This window comes from Talpa occidentalis, unplaced genomic scaffold (assembly GCF_014898055.3).
Source record: "Talpa occidentalis isolate TD23 unplaced genomic scaffold, MPIMG_talOcc4v2.1 talOcc4.14, whole genome shotgun sequence".
NCBI classification, from domain to species: Eukaryota; Metazoa; Chordata; class Mammalia; order Eulipotyphla; family Talpidae; genus Talpa; species Talpa occidentalis.
In genome coordinates, this window is record NW_023601433.1 from 64,316,363 (window position 1) to 64,332,921 (window position 16,559).

General features: G+C 36.6%; 1 protein-coding gene across 2 annotated transcripts in view; it reads right to left on the reverse strand.

The window, feature by feature from the left end:
• The window catches only part of CUBN (cubilin), a 225,935-nt gene that overhangs the window by 122,537 nt on the left and 86,839 nt on the right, over nucleotides 1–16,559 (reverse strand). For both annotated transcript variants that reach the window (XM_037510673.1, XM_037510672.1), the window contains exons 29-31: nucleotides 8,104–8,285; nucleotides 3,032–3,206; nucleotides 1,559–1,728 (exon numbers count right to left, since the gene is read on the reverse strand). In XM_037510673.1, the coding sequence (XP_037366570.1) occupies nucleotides 1,559–1,728; nucleotides 3,032–3,206; nucleotides 8,104–8,285 (527 nt within the window). The remainder of the gene's footprint in view (nucleotides 1–1,558; nucleotides 1,729–3,031; nucleotides 3,207–8,103; nucleotides 8,286–16,559) is intronic.

Below are 16,559 nucleotides of genomic sequence, written 5' to 3' on the forward strand. Positions count from 1 at the left end.
AGACTATTTAGGAGAGCATTGAGTTTCTGGTTGGTAGTTATTTCTTTTTTTAAAAATGAAGATACGATTCCATCTTTTTTTCCTTCCAATTATTACTGTTGAAAAGTTAGGATATAATCTGTCACCTAACAAAATTTACAGGTATGCATCATTTAATAATGTTTCTGTCAACAAACAACTGCATCTATGAAAGAGGTCCCAGGAAGCTATACCATCTAGGATATGAGAGAGTTTACCAGAATTTCTAATCTATTCAGGTCCTTGACTCAAACTTGCTCCACTTTGTACTGAGAGACTCTCAGAAGTGCCACTAACTGCTTCTGGACCAGCAAATGCCCTATAGGTAAAAGCAGTCCCAAACACAGTCCCCTCAGATATTAACCTAGAAAGAAATGTTAACTGAGTTCTTTGTTGCACTTAGGGAACTATTTTTAAACATCATCAACAATGTTTAAAGTTTCAGGAGAGTTAATCTAAGTATGATTGTGAAAAGTGTATGTCCTACACCTTCAGTTTGTGTAATGCTCTGCTAACTCTGAGAAGTCATTTAGGTGAACACGTAGTGAGAAATCAACTAATCTTTAAGTGAAGTAATGATTTAATCTTTGAAACAATACTTGGAATCAAAACATCAGACTAGACTACATTAAATAATGTGAAAACTTTGGTGTTTCCTTGAATTAAATTTGAAAGCTAGTCAGTTAGAAGAAATTGTATGTAAGAAGAAATTCTTACGTAAGAAATTGTCAGGAAACTAAAATAGAAAGATCCATTAGCTAAAAGAATCTTATTTATATTGAATTAAAAGTTTCTAATGACAAATGAAAAATGGGAAAACTTTTGTTAAAAAATTAGGTAACCCATAACTTCAAAACAAAAAGATCATTTCAAAATACAACCTCATTTACTCTTACATTAAACATAAAACATTTGCTTTGGGTGAAAATATATTAAAGTTGTTGCGAGTAATTGAATGATGTCATCTAACCAACTAATGGACATATCCCTTCTCTTCTACTTCCATGTCCCAATCTGTTCTGTACTGAACCCTGATCTGTTCAAGTAGAGAGAGATATCCTGACAGAGATATCCTGATCACCTATTGACCTCCAGATACTCAATAATAATTAATTTAAACTAGTAATGAAAATCCACTCCATTATAGGTTTCTAATCTCTCTCAAGGTTAGTTTTTGCCAATGATAGGTTAGGGTTCTTTTGTGAAAATTTTACCTTCATGAAAAAAATAAAAAAACAGAAACAATGAACACTGTTCCTTTTCCCATTCTCCAGACTTGAACTCAGTATGGCTCAGAGGTACTGCAGCCATTTTGTGACCTTGAAGTAGCAAATTCAAAACATAAAGCCACCCAGGTAAGAAATTTTTATGTTAGAAAAAAGGGAGGGGGCCTTTTATTTTAAGTTGCCAAAAGTTCAGATTCCTATGATTTTAGATTGAAAACATCCATAACTAATAAATTTACTAAATATGCTCCTATGGTAATATGGTTTTGACCCAGGTTTGACTGTGGATAAAACTTGAAAATTGTGCGACTTACCGTAATGCAAGAGTCCTGAGGTTCAAGGTCAAAGTCAGTGAAGTTCAACAGCACACGATGTTTTTTTTCTACTTGAATGACCCAGGAACAATCAGTGTTACTCCTGTAAGGACTGGGATAATTTGGAGAATGAATTTCTCCACTGGAAACCTGGAAAATACCACCACAACCTGTAGGTGGGAAACCCAATTCAATAATGAGACCAGATGAATCCCTGATATATAAATTTTATACCATTAGCTAATAACATAGAACAATATGTTAGCTTGACCACCAGTTTTATGTATTCTGTGGTAAACATTATTAAGGACAGTATATGCCACCATTAATTAATTTACTCCAAGAAAATGAAAGATGACTAAGAAAGTATTTCAAATGTATTTAACACTGATACCAAAAGTTACTTTAAAAATAATGAAAAATAAATGCAAATAATATTTTCATAAGACCATAAAATGTCTTTTCATTGTTCGCTAGAACTATAACATACTGCAAGAATAATATATCTCCTTCTGAGAATTCTGACAATTCAGTATGATGTGCTTATAAATAATTTAATATCTGCCTCTTGAAAAGTTACTGTTCTCTATTTAGCAGTTTTCAGTGTTTGTTTCTATATTGTTATCAAACACCTATAAATTACTACCCTTATAACCCATCATTTCTTGGATTTATGATGACAGAAATCAATAATAGAAATAGGTATTATTTTGTAATCATTGAGAATCATTTTGGGATAAACCCTAGATATGTCTCATTGAAATTATTATAATTAAATTATTACTGAATTTCATTCATCATTAAATTTCAGAGATAGCTAACATACTTTGTATACTGCCTTAAAGTTGAACAGATAAGACCATAATATAGCCTGAGTTGCATCTCTGCTCTGGCATTTTCTAACTATGTGACTTAATCACTAATTTCTCCAAGTTTATATTTCCTCATTAGTAAGATGAGAATTAATGCCTCATTTTGATGAGCCTGATAAAATATTTTATGTCTTTCTTTTATTTAAACAATCTGCCACAGGAAATTTATTTAGATTGCTTAAGCTTTTTTTCAGAAAGTCACTTTACAATCCATGATAATTTTTTGGAATTCACAAATTTAACATTTTTAGTTTTGGTATTTTCTAGAAATCAAAAGCCCAAAGTTATTTAGCATTTTACTAATGACCAAATTTAAGGCTGGTGAAGAGGCACAAGTTTCTTGGAAAATGAATCTGACCAAGTACCCCACTTCCACTCTCACTGTGGATTTACACACTTTCCTTGTTTTCACAGACACGATGACTCTTTGGAAGTTACAATCTATCCCTCTTTTAGGAAAAACTATATACCAAAGCAGAATTTGCCAGTTTACAAGTCACGAGGTTATCAGGATATAGCCTTCGCACCTCTCTCCATGACATCATGAAATTTAACAAGGGCTCAGTTGAAGTACTTTGACATGCCTCCTTGGTCCACTCACCTCCAGGGACTGCTTGCCATGAGACATTGAAGCCTCTCCCATTTACAGAGCTGTCGGTCTTAAATCGGATTGCTAGCTCATTTCCAGTGCTGGAGACCTGCATAGGATTCTCTGACGATCTTCGGGCACATAATTTGGCTATTCTGGGAGAACGGAAGTCAGGGCCTCCATAGATCTAAGATGGAATGGGATAAACAAAAAAGGACTTACACTGAGAGATATATTTAAGAATTACAGTTCTTACCCTGACTTTTTGACCACCAGCTCTTGGAATTTATTTCATTAGAGACTGAGATCTCAGTTTCTCTAGGTAGGGATGAAATGCAAACTTGCGCTGAACCTTCAAAGGCTTCCCTTTGCCCTAGGACAACATAACTTCAACCATTCTCAAAGTCCCTACTTGTGGGCCTCCCCTGGTGGCACAGCGGTTGAGCACTGGGCAGCAAAGCTGCCCGCAGCCTCTGCAGTGCCGGTTTGATCCCCGGCCACCGGGCAAAGGTCCCACATGATGCAACAGACCTCTCCTGCCATGCCCACTGCTCCCCTCAGCAGTGTATTTTGTAGGTCTGCCTGTTCTGTTCCCCACTCTGTCTCTGGTAAATTCTCTCACCCTCCCGTGCTTCTGACTGTACCCAGTGCTTGTATAAATAAATAAATAAATCTTTAAAAAAAGAAAAGTCCCTACTTGTGTCATCCTTTTGTGTGTGAAAGTTAAGTTCATCAAAGGCTATTTTTGATCATCCAGTTATATTTGTAGGATTTTCCACTTTGTATTTTGAATCTTTTATAAGATTAGACATTTAATATAGTGTTTGTGCTTCTTCAGTGGGAATGGAAACACTACCTCTATCAGTGTGTTCTGTGACAGCCTCAAGAACAGATCCTCTCTGTATCTACTCTGGGGGTGACCACTCACAGGGACATCTAACTTCTGCTCTGGAATTGCCAGTGGACTTGGCCCCAGTGTCCAGACGATTCCCTCCAGATCCCCTCACTGACATTTAGATCTCCTACTGCTCCTCCAATTTCCAACTATCCAACTGACAGGGATCCAACACCCCGGGACACATTCCTCAGTCAAGTGTTCCCTTGGTCTCACACCCAGACTCTGTAGCTTTGTCTAGCCCAGCTGGGTCTCCAGAATACTTCATATTCAGGTTTCTCAAACACTCCAAGGTCCTGCTTATTTAATGTGTGTGAAGGGGAGAGGGGCAGGGAAAAGGAGGGTAGGGGGAGAAAAGAATCAAAGGGAAGAGGTATTGACCTTTAGATCTGGTCAAACCCAAACTTGCAGGAGGACAATTTTTTTAAGACAATTGTTAGACTTGTTGGTATCAGGGTCCTTCCCCTTCCCCACATGTATATGCTCATAACTCTGCAAGCAGGGTGGAAAGGGGAAGTAGCACCCAGTGAGATCTATGTGCGGCCTCCTCCCAACTCTACCATCTGTGCAGCTCCCCACCGCACAATTTCTCTTCACCTATCCTTCAGGCCCCCAGGCCCGTGCCACCCTTAGGGCAGCCCCTGACAGATAGGGGAAATCACTCAAGTGTTCTCTGGGGAGAGGCAGTGAGAACAAGAAGCCTACTTTTAGGGAGGAATACGTGATTTGAATCTATAATGATGTCTTTGTCTGAGTAACTCCCCCAGTCTAGCAGTAAAGTGAATGACACTGCTGTTCCACAGAGGCCTGACAAGGCCTGTGTAATTGCAAAGGAATGAAGCAAGCTGACTGCTTCAGGCTTATTTTCATTAGGATGAGCTATGTTTGTGTGGCCCCTGAAGTCCCATCTAAAGCAGGGCTTCAAGAACAGCCCTGTGTGGCCCTTTACACTCTATATTTGCAAAAGGAAGAAACAAGATAGCTTCTTGTTTCAAGTGTCCTTTTGCATTTTCAAGATTTCCCTTCTCCCTTGGCCAGGGCGCAGCCCTCAGAGCACCAAACTGACAGCATGTGCTCCTAATCATCTGAGCTAAATAAACAGCACATATTTGGAGAGAACACTGAGCACAAGGGTTTAGTTCTAACAAAGAAAACTTGCACTTCGGTAACATTTTCTTTGGTTTCTTCACTCCTGGGTCCCCCTGAGATCATAAGCATAACGGTATGAATTGGCAGGGCCTAGAAGCCTCCAGAAGAATAAACACTGATAGTTTTGACATTTTTTTGCTCCCCCTTTTACTGAGCTGGGCTCACAAAAGACCATCGCAGAGACCATAGGGAGCCAGCTGTCCACACCAAGCAATTGTCTTGGTTTATTGCACCAAGGAGTGGATTTCCTTTTTCTGCATTATGCCAGTTCAAGCTCCTTTCTCAGAGACTAAAGTAAAATCAGTGTTTTTCAGGACCAGAACAATAGAATGGTACTTTTGGCTTCCACATATAAAGCCAATAGTTAACACATGACTCTTCAAAAGAGGAAAAAGATGGAAAGAATTTCAGGGTGTGGTTCATTTGACTTTAGCATATGACTAAACTTTGAGGGAAAAGAATCGGTCTGATGATCAGAGATTAAAAAATGTGATTTTAGCAAGTGCTCAGGAGATAGAAGATTCCAAACCCCATGGTTTTAATCTGTTTTGAACATTTCTTTCTGCTCTGTTAGTTTCATTTAGAGTTACAATTAAGTCAGCATTCCTGGGTTATGAGTAATAAAATGACTGTTGTTCAATGCATCTGGTCACTCTCTGGACATGCATTTTGAGGGGGGAAATATACTGGCTTCTGCCTTCATTTCGTGAAGCCCAGATAAGACTGTGTGAAGCCCTACTTGACTGCGTTAAGCAGAATAAGAAAGGAAAATGTGCAGATTGAGAGCAAGTGGGACAGAAAGTCAGGAGTGTTTCTGGGCCACTCATGCACCAGGAGTAACAGATTTTGACACCTATTGCTAAAATGCTATCAACATTTACAGGGTGAGGAATGGAAAACATCCTTTTATCATCATTAGCCCAAATTTACCACAGCTCTTTCCACCTGACTTGAGCATTCACTTGTGGAAAAGTCAGGTAGTGATTTTGAACAAAATGTAAGGGGGTTGTTCATTTCAGCATTAAGAAAAACTTTCCCAAAATATTTAAAGGATTCGAAATGCTCCCCCCAACCTTGATTTTCGATGGAAAAAGAGGGGCCACCTTGCCCTAATAAAAATAAGCCCCAAACAGACTGCAGCCTTCTCACAGTACTTTCTGTGCAAGCACAGGACGCTGCTGGGTACCCTGCTTTGTCCCTCTGCCCCCAAGGCTGCTTGCAGGGAACAGCCCCAGTCTGCTTTCTCACGTAATGGGTGTGACAAAACCCAAAGCACAATGAACCCATTTACATTTTGCCAAGTGGGCACCAATCACATGAGCTTTGCAATATGAAATGATGGGTTAGGAACATTTCACATTACTTTGGAAAAGACTGCTGCCAGCCCTTTGTAAGTGTTAAGGAGTTTTAAGCAGCTAAGAAATATCCTTGCCAGCAAGAGAGACCCTTTAAACATTCCACATGTGCATGCTTATTCCTACTTCATACTGAGTGTGAATTTTGGGAGCCACCTTGTCTGTCCTCCTAAAACACCCTCCACTCCTCTTCTGGGCTGGAGTCATGACTTGTCATCCATGTATACACAGAAACAGGAGACGTGTTTCCACCCAAAAACTTCCCAGCTCTATCTCTGATTACACTCACTGCAACATTCTCCTCCTTTAGAGAAATTTGGGCTGCTAAGTGCATTTCCTAGAGACTGAATCCATGAGGGGGATGATTTGAGAATCTCATTTATTTTTAAGGAAAGAGCTTGTTTTTTAATTAGTTTTTCAGTTTTATAAAGTTCTCTATAAAATACATGGCACATATTTCAACATCTTACACAATTCCCACCTCTGTCTTTTTATGCTGCCTTACCTAGAGCATTGAGCAGTGATATATTCAGTTCTCACCTCCTGGACTTAGTATTTGCATGGTCATGGAAAAATCCATCAATCTTTTGGTGCCTCAGTTTTGACAATGGTAAATTGGGAGCAAAATTCTCCTCTTAACTCACAAGATTATTTAACATTCAAATAAGAAAATATATGTAAAAATCCTTTTGTAAACATCCACAGATGTGCATTATTTGGATGTTTACTATTTACTGGGGGTATGGCAGTAAACCAAACTAAAATAAAACCACAAATCTCCATCCCTCATGGAATTTAATTTCCATTGGACCTAGAATTCTTGTCAGGATGTGCTATAGCAGGCCCTGCAGCTGGTGTCACAGAGTTGTGTGTGTACTTAAGAGCCACAGAATTTTGCAGACAGGTCAATATATATATGTGTGTGTGTTATATATATATATATATATATATATATATATATATATATATATAAGGTTCCTGCAATAAAAAGCTGATTCTATTGTAGCTTCTCAAAGCCATCTTGGTTATCTGCAATAAACCCTTTGCAGTAGTGTTTGAAAAAGTCTTATCTTCAAACGCCTCCCCTATCTAAGTGGCCATTTTTTAAAGCCCACTGCAGCAAGTGACTTTTGTTAATAACACCTGCAGAATCCTCAGATGGAAACTACAGCTGTGGGCAGTTCCCCTCTCCCCTAAGCATCTGCCTCTTCTCTACACTCTGCCTCCCCACAGCCCGGCCTTGGAGCTTTCTCAGATTGGAAGTGTGGGTGTTAACAATACCAGCACAACCCACCATCACAGGGTAGCCTTAGAAGAACAATATCAAGGAGCAAGGAGGGTCCTCGGAGGATCCCTGCAGGATGAAGCCCCAACTGCCCTCAGGTCTCCATTCACTGGCTCTTCCTCTAAGACCCTCCCTCATGCTAGCCCTCACTCCAGCTTCTGGCATCATCTCCAAGTTAAACTGCCAGCCACCAAGTCCTTAGGCACCGTTTTTGAGGAAACCCAAACTGAGGTATTGATCCTCTATACCTACAAACAATATTTGTGAAGGAATGACATTCATCAAAATGTCTGAGAATAGAACACTGCTGGTCACTGGAAAGAATTTGGGAATTTCTGCAGAGTGATTTCCATTTCTAAGCCAAATTTTACAAAATGCTGAAAAAAATCTAAATTCTTACCTCTAGAGCATCAAAGTTGCAGCTTGCATGATATTCCACTTCAAAGTCATGGATGGTGAGCTGAATACTACTCCCAGGGGCTGTCTTAATGTACCAGATGCACTCCTTGTTGGGGGGATATGTGTTAGGATACCCAGGGCTGGTGAAGGAGCCGGTGGCCCCAGACAACTCACCACCACAACCTATTGAAACAGCAAGGTTCAGACAGTTTAAAATGGCATCAGCTACTGGGAAAAATTCAAAAATCCAACTAACCAAAAGGTAATTGAAATGTACAACACCTTTTTAGGGGAAAAATCATAAAGCCATAAAAAAAGTTATAATTAAGCAGTCATTAAACAATGCTAAAAAACCATGGCTACAATTCATTAAGTTTATTCTTTTTAAAGAAAACATTAAATATATCATTTAGCACAATAATTTTCAGTCCTTTTTTCTCACCATATCAAAACTTTGATAATTTTTAAATGTCATTCTAAGTTTTCTTCAGTATTTTTAGGTAAGATTTCCTTCATAATATTAGATAATAATTTCACAGCAGGAAGTACAATGGACTGTGTGAGCAACATTAGTGAACTCCATGGCTCTTGGTCTTCAGTTTCCTTGTATTAAACACATCATTTTTAAGTCCCTTTCCCACCTAAGATCTAAAATTCTAAGGGCTTACAATCCCTGCCTTTGTATGTAAGACTATAGGAAATAAAATACATATATGAGATAGCAACCAAAATCCTGCACGTTTATGTTTACAGCAGTTTTCTACATAATTGCCAGAACTTGGAAGTAACTAAGATGTCCTCTGGTAGATGATAAAGGAACTGCCCTACATTCAGACAATAGAATGATATTCAATACTAATAACAAATGAGTTAAAAAGACACCAAGGAAAGGTATATGCAAATTAATAATAAGTGAAAGAAATCAGTCTGAAAAGGTTACATTCTGTACGATTCCAACTCTATGACATTCCGGAAAAACACACCCTATGGAGAGAGTGAAAGATGAGTGGTTGCCAGGGATTAGAGGAGAAGGAAAGATGAATAGTAGAGAAAAGATTTTTTTAGGAAAGTGAAATTACTGTATATGATACTCCAGTAGTAGATAGAGGTCATTATAAATTTGTCAAATCCACAGAATGTACAATACCCAGAGTGAACCCTGATGTAAAGCTTGGGCTTCGCATGATTATGATGTCTCAGTGAGGGTTCATCAGTTGGAGTTTATGTCTCACTCTGGTGGGGGATGCTATGCAAGTATGGGGGCAGAGGTACATGGGAACTCTGCCTCACAGTCAATTTTGCTGTGAGCCCAACACTCTCCTAAAACATAAAGTCTATAAAAACAACAAAAAGTAAATGACACAATTCAGGGAACTTTATATCAAAAAAACAACCTACCTGACAAACAGAAAGCACATAGATAAAACCCCAAGCCCCCGAAAAGAGCAGCATATGTTTTATGGATGCATGTATACCTTTCCTTAGAAAGTAATTAAGGCATGTCATTACAACAAATAGTCGAACTCAACACATGGAACACAGTAAAAAATTACTGTTTACTTCGGTTTAGAGATATTTCCAATTTTAATATTCATAATAATTTCCTATTTTATTTATTTTATTTTTTTAAGATTTATTTATTTCTACATACAAGCACTGGGTACGTCAGAAGTGCGGGAGGGTGAGAGAATTCACCAGAGCCAGAGCAGGGAGCAGAGCAGGCAGAAGGACCGAAGTGCATTGCTGAGGGGAGCAGCGGGTAGCAGGAGAGGTCTGCGCGCCATGTGGGACCCTCCTCCGGTGGCCGGGGAGCAGCCGGGGATCGAACCGGCGCTCCAGAGGCTGCGGGCAGCTTCGCAACCCAGTGCTCAACCGCTGCGCCGCCAGGGAGGCCCATAATTTCCTATTTTAATACTCACAGCAACCACAAAAAGAAAGTACTATTATTATCTATATTTTCAGGTGAACAAATCAATATAAACAGAGGTCAAGTGGCTTTCCCAAGATGATCTGGCTTGTAAGTGCTGGGACAGAATCCCAGTTATCTGGTAGGTACTTACTGTACCTACAGATTCACATCAATTGTAGTTATTCTACAGAGATTTCAGAATGGGATGAGAGAGAAAATTTTAGGTAAGTAGTAAAATTTGAAAATGATTCAAATTTGAAAGGCAAACATAAAATCAGAAATGAGATTATTTTGTTTAAAGACAGCAATTTTTGGTGATTAATGAAAACACTGTTTGCTTTGTTAATATATCTGGGTCCCTTTTCTATTTTTTCAGAACATTTTGAATTGGTTTAGATTCTTCCAAGTACTTTTATTCTGCATCAAGGTTTTTCATTGTTTAAAATGATGGTGCCTCCTCACTGAATTATGAATACGTGTGCATGTTCACATGATTGAAAGCAAACCACCAGGACTTAAAATGTAAGACAATAAATCCTAATTCATGTCTGCTATCTACCCTGCACTTCTAGTACAGTGAGTTAGAAAAATGTTTTTTGAGACGTTAAATAAATATATCCTCCATTTGGACTCTCCATTTAACTGAAAAAAGGTGAGGGGAATTGTGAGAATTCCTGTTCAGTGTCTTTTTGAGTTGTCAGTTTCTTGCTTCCATTTGAAAACCTCTGTGTTTTCAGAGGGCTGAAAAAAATTTGCACAGGGCAGTATCTTTCTTATGGTCTATGAAATTTCCACTTTTATTTCTGGTTAAAGTCCAATGAAATAAATTGTTCAAAATTAAACATGCTGACATTGTTTATAGACTGTGGTGAATGTTAAAAAAACATAAGTACCATGAAAGATTAGAAGAGGTTTTTCCTGCTATAACAGCACATGGAAAATATTCCTAAAGCCAAAATCAGCACAGGTTGTATTTATCCTCAGAACCATTGCACAACTCCAGGGGGCGCGAGTCACAGTAGAAGTCGTACAGCACTGTCTGTATTAGTTCTCTTGGATGCGTTTACTAAATTATTATATATAGTAAGAAAGTCATTCTGTTACCTCAATTTTTTAAACCTATATATCCAGCTTCTATGGTTCTTGATACCAGTTGTCTCAAATAAATAAGTGAGTGAAAGGAATCTTTTGAGGAAAGTTTGTGGCCAATAACATAAGAGAGAACAAAGAAATGGAAAAGTAGATGTTGCCGCTCTGCATTTTTATTTAGATTCGACTCATCAGACAATCTAATTAATTTTTCAGTCATAGTTGATTCATGTAAAAATCTTTATAACATCTTTCTATTGTCCTTTCCAATTGCTTTAGGTTTCCTTGTAAATTCCTTTGCAAATAGCAGGATGCCAATACCTTTAAACTAGTTACTGCAAGTGGAATGATAACAGATTCTTGGCATTCAGTGATGCTTTGAAAAATTACAGCACTTATTTTATTTACCCATTTAAAGCTCTGGAGACGGTAATTTTTCTTAAGATTTTAAACAAACATAAACACATTTATTTTTAAAAAGCTAAATTATATTTTTCTGGGTTTCATTTTTTTCTTTTCTCATCAATAGCACTTTATATGTGTGTCTTTTAAAGAGAAATTCCAATATTACTAAAATGACACTCTATTGATGGAAGATATTGTGTGGTTGGAGGAGAGAAAGAAACCGTTGGAACTTGAGAATGCTTTAAAGTTTTCTTTTTCTCATTCATGTTCTCACTACCTCTGAATTTTAACATATGAAAAGGTAACAAATTTGATTTAAAAATTCACATCAATTGCAAAAAAAGACTATATTAATTTAGTTCTATTTTATGGTAAAAAACTAGAAAATTACTGGGAAAAATATTAATTCTGATAATTATGGTACAGATTTATCTCTTATCTTTGCCTTTCTAACTTTAAAAAATATAAAAATAATTTTCTAATTCCACTCTTCATTCAATAAGTATTTATTGAACTTCTACCATAGTACAAGCAGTGTCATAGAAACCAGGTGCAATTAATATCTCTTGAAAGAAAACATTTGTAGACATGAAAAGTGCTATTGACACATGCCTTTATGCATGTCATTAAACTTTTTTTCTTTTCCTTCAGTTTGCAAAGTGTTATTTCAGTAAGTTTTGATTTGACAAAAACAGCCAGTGAAGTCTGTTTAACCTTTTTCATGTTAGTGTAAGTTAAAAATACAAATAAATAAATCATTATATTTAGTTGCTTCAAGATATGCTTTAAAGATATGCTACTAATTTCTAGTCGACAGATGAGAGATTTTCACCAGTATTGAGCTGTTATGCCTCAATCTCTTTGGTGTCATCACTTTTCCCTGGAATTTTACATTTTTTGACAATTATGTATTTCATATGAGGCAAAAGAAAATGAGTCAAAACATATATTTTATGAAAACTAAAAAATGAAGTTATTTCAATGAATTATTTTAGTTACAAAGGAAAGCAGATTCACAACAAAAGTATGAAAATTTCTCTTAGCCAAAAATATTAAAATATGTAATGAATTACTTTGGTTCATAAATTCAAATAATCATTAGGCTTATAGTGAAACAAAAACATGAATTTTGAATTATATAATTATGAATAAAAATGAAAAATAATAACTTCCCACCAAGAGTTTTAAAATTATAAATGAAAGCAAACAAGAATTATAACTCATATTAAATAGTAATTTTTAGAAAAATATGTAAAGTGAACCTTTCGATTTGTATTTTTACATAGTTTTGTAGTTAGTTATGGAGTTTTGTAGTTATGGAATGAATCATTACAAAATAAGGAATGTGATTTAGAACCTTTGTCAACCCACACTATCAGTCAGTGCCAGTTAAAAGAAATAACAGACAATTCAAAAATCCTATTGTGTATAATTTTAAAGGAGAGAAAATGAGTTCCAAATGCTGAAACAAATCAAAAGCTAGTGATTTAATTATGCCTCATTGACAATCTCTTGTTCATATTGTATAATGTTGTTCATTTTATTTGATTTACTATTCCTGCACCTCCTGTGATAAACAGGATTTGCTTTTGTTTCATTTTTAATAAATAATTTAGAATTCAAAGACATACTAATTAGGCAGTAGCTCTATCTATATAGTTATCACTGTTGCTATATTTAATATTTAAAACTTTCCACATAAGCAAGTTTTCTCACTTTACTCTCCTACTAAGTTTAGATTTATTTGGGACCAGGAAAGTGTGAGATTTAGGACTTGAGGATCACTTGTTAAATAAAGTTTCTCTTGAATTAGTCACCTAAGAAAATCTCTTTCTAAATCCATCTGCCCATTTTGGAGATGAACGCAGTGAGACTTCTGAAACATGTTGGGTGTCTACTTTTCATTTAGGGAGGAAATAATAGTACAGGCACATCTGCAAATATTGAGACAAATGAAATAGCTGAGAAAAAGCTTAGTAAGCAACAGAATGATTTTAAAAATCATGTCATTTTTCAGTCATATTTGTGACTTTGGCTACATGACCAGGGGACATAGGAGGAAGGTGGAAAGAGAAATCAAGGAGAGACAAGCCTGGAGATAAAAGAAGTTATATCAACAGATAGTTATCAGAAATTGATGTTTAGACTCCCAATGTCCTCTTCATTATCATGTTACCAGTTGAGTTGAGGAATAATAAATGTATCATCTATTTCACTGACCTAAAATAGATGATAATGATTTAAAAAATATTTTAGGGGATGACATAGAGTAAATGATAAAAAGATAATTGACTCTGCACCCAATTAGCAAGAGAAAGTTTTCATGGAGGAGATGACATGATTTCAGAGTTCCATAATTTCATTTAGGTTGCAAAATTTTTGGAAATGTTATGACATAAAGTAAATTATAGAACATAAGAACATATGGGTATCAACCTTGGCTGTTGTTACTCTTGAATAACTAATTTAGACTTTCTAATCCTCAATTTCTTCATCTGTGACAGTAATCACTACTTACCTGGTAGGCTTGTTGTACAGATTAAGTGACATACCCTAATTAAGAGCTTTAGCTAAATGCCACACATATAATTGCTGCATAATGCTGTGTATTATGGCTTAAAGGAGTTTATCTAGATATGGGATGAAATTAGAGAATGACTTGGAGCTAGAAAAGAAATTACCATACAGCTAAAGAGTCATTATGGATTTTAAACAGAGGTAAGAAATCAATTGTTCATCAAGCTACAATAAGGATAGTTTATATTTGTATGGTAGTTCAGTGTTTCAAAGTGTTTTTAGCAAGTTCATTACCTATCTTATTTGAAATTAATAACAACCCTATTAGGTAGCCAAGAATGATGACATCAGGGCCATTTCAGAGAATAGTAAAGTTAAATTCAAGAAGGCTATGGGACTTGTACTTCATATAAGAAAGGGCCATTTGGGGTCAACTGGAGCCCCGCTCTCCTCCCACCATGCCAACCTCCCTACCCCTGGTTCTGTATTCTCTCCTCTCTGTTTTGTTGGGCACTTTAGCCCTAAGGCTCTGAAATGTCAGTGTTGAACACTGCTCCCATTATTGTTCTGTCCACCTACTGAGGGAAAAAACATCTCTATAGCAACCTGGAAAAAATAAATAAAACAAAAACCTTTTTCATTTATTTTGAAGCAAATCTGATGAAATCTAATATATTAACATCACTATGCATCAACAGAGCTGGAAATAAAATAATGTCCTAAAGATAGGTCATATGTTTTTCAGTTTTAATTATGTGTTCTTTACAAAACTTTTAGTACTGGTGACTGATAATCTATTTTATTCTATTTTCCTCCAAACTCCCAGTCATCCACTGAAAGCTGAAAGGAAGTGTTTACCTTATCAGCAGGAAGCACATTGATAAATTGAACTCATAAAAAGGAAGAGTTAAAAGCTTTTCCTAAACCTGCTCACATGTAAAGATAAATTTAAAATTTTTTCAGAAAAGGACTTTTTCTACACTTTGGGGGAGTTTAAAAAAAGCTATGAGTTATAAAATTCCAAAACAAAAATAAGTGAAGAATAATCTCCTATAGGTGTTCTATTTTCAAGATTTTAGGTGTTTATTGCTAAAGAAGAGTTTTAATAAAAGAAAACTAGCAAGGAAACTATTGAATCAGGGCACCAAGTTTTAAAAGTACATTTTTTCTCTTTGAATGCTCAAATGTAGTCACCTCTTGACACTTGATATTTTCCTGATGCTGTACTCCATAGAACAGTAGTACCAAGAGGGCTTGCAGCTAGGAACGGACATTGTCCAAGTCCAATGAGGTTGGAAGAGAAGGAACAGAGAAAACACCTAACAAAGACACCTTATCCTATTGTTTCAGGGAAATCACTGAGAATTCAGTGGTCACTGTTAAAAAGGAGCTGGAAAACTGAAGTATAGAAAGAGAATATATTCAGAACACAATAAATAATGGTGCTTACATACTTCTTTGAAATGGCCCATTGATATTGCAATAATTTTATTGTAATTTAAAAGCAAAAACTTTCTCTTCCACAATAGTTTGGAGGTGTCTCACTGATTAGCCCAATTTGCCTCTGATGGGCAGAAGGGTAGTTGTGGAGGAGTGGAGTCACAGGGAGAAGTTACCAGTAAGGGTTCTGGTGGGGCAGGTGTGATGTGAATGGGGTTAGAATTCGGGGAAGATCTAAAGGCAAAGTTGAAATATTCTCTGATGCGTATAAGCCTCATTTCTGAGGAGGAGATATGCAAGTAATATGATTAAACATATTTGGAACAGAAACTTTCAGATTAAAGGTTGTAGAGAAAGTGGAAAGGAATGTGAGATTCCTAAAATGACCAGGTAGTCCAAAGGTGTAAGGCCCATAAAAGGTCAGCAATTCTTGGTTACACTTTATCAGTTAATTCTCCAACAAACAACTACTATCCTGATAACAGAAATGGAAATTATAGGTATTGGCCCTACTAGTAGAGAAAACTAAAATCAGATCACTAATGTTCTCTGAAGACAAGGCCAAGAACAGTTAAGTCCCCAGAAATCTCCTGATTTTTAAGGATTTCTATCTGATCTTAAGGATTTGCAGATTAATTTTCTGGGGGATTATTTGGGAGAGAAGCACAATCTGGAGCAAAAAAAATGAAATCAGAAAATCAGGTAATACAAAGAGCAAGGAATATGAATCTCTCCCAGGAAAATAAAAGAAAGAAGTAAAGTATGATGACTCCAAGGGAGGAGAATTTGTCAAAGTTTGTAGAACCCTTCCCCCATACTGGTTAAATAGTCTCCCCTGGCCTTCACATCCACTTGGAATCTGGGAATTCAATACTACTTGGAAACAGGATCTTTGCAGATGTTATCAAGTTATGATGAGGTCAGACTGGATTAGAGTGGGACTGAAATCCAATATAACAGGTGTTCTTATAAAAAGAGGGAATTTTGGACACAGACACACAGAAGGCGGAGACCATTTGAAGATTGAGGTAGAGATTGTAGTTAAGCATTTACAAACCAAGGAAAGTCTAGGATTGCCAGCAATCAACAGAAGCCGG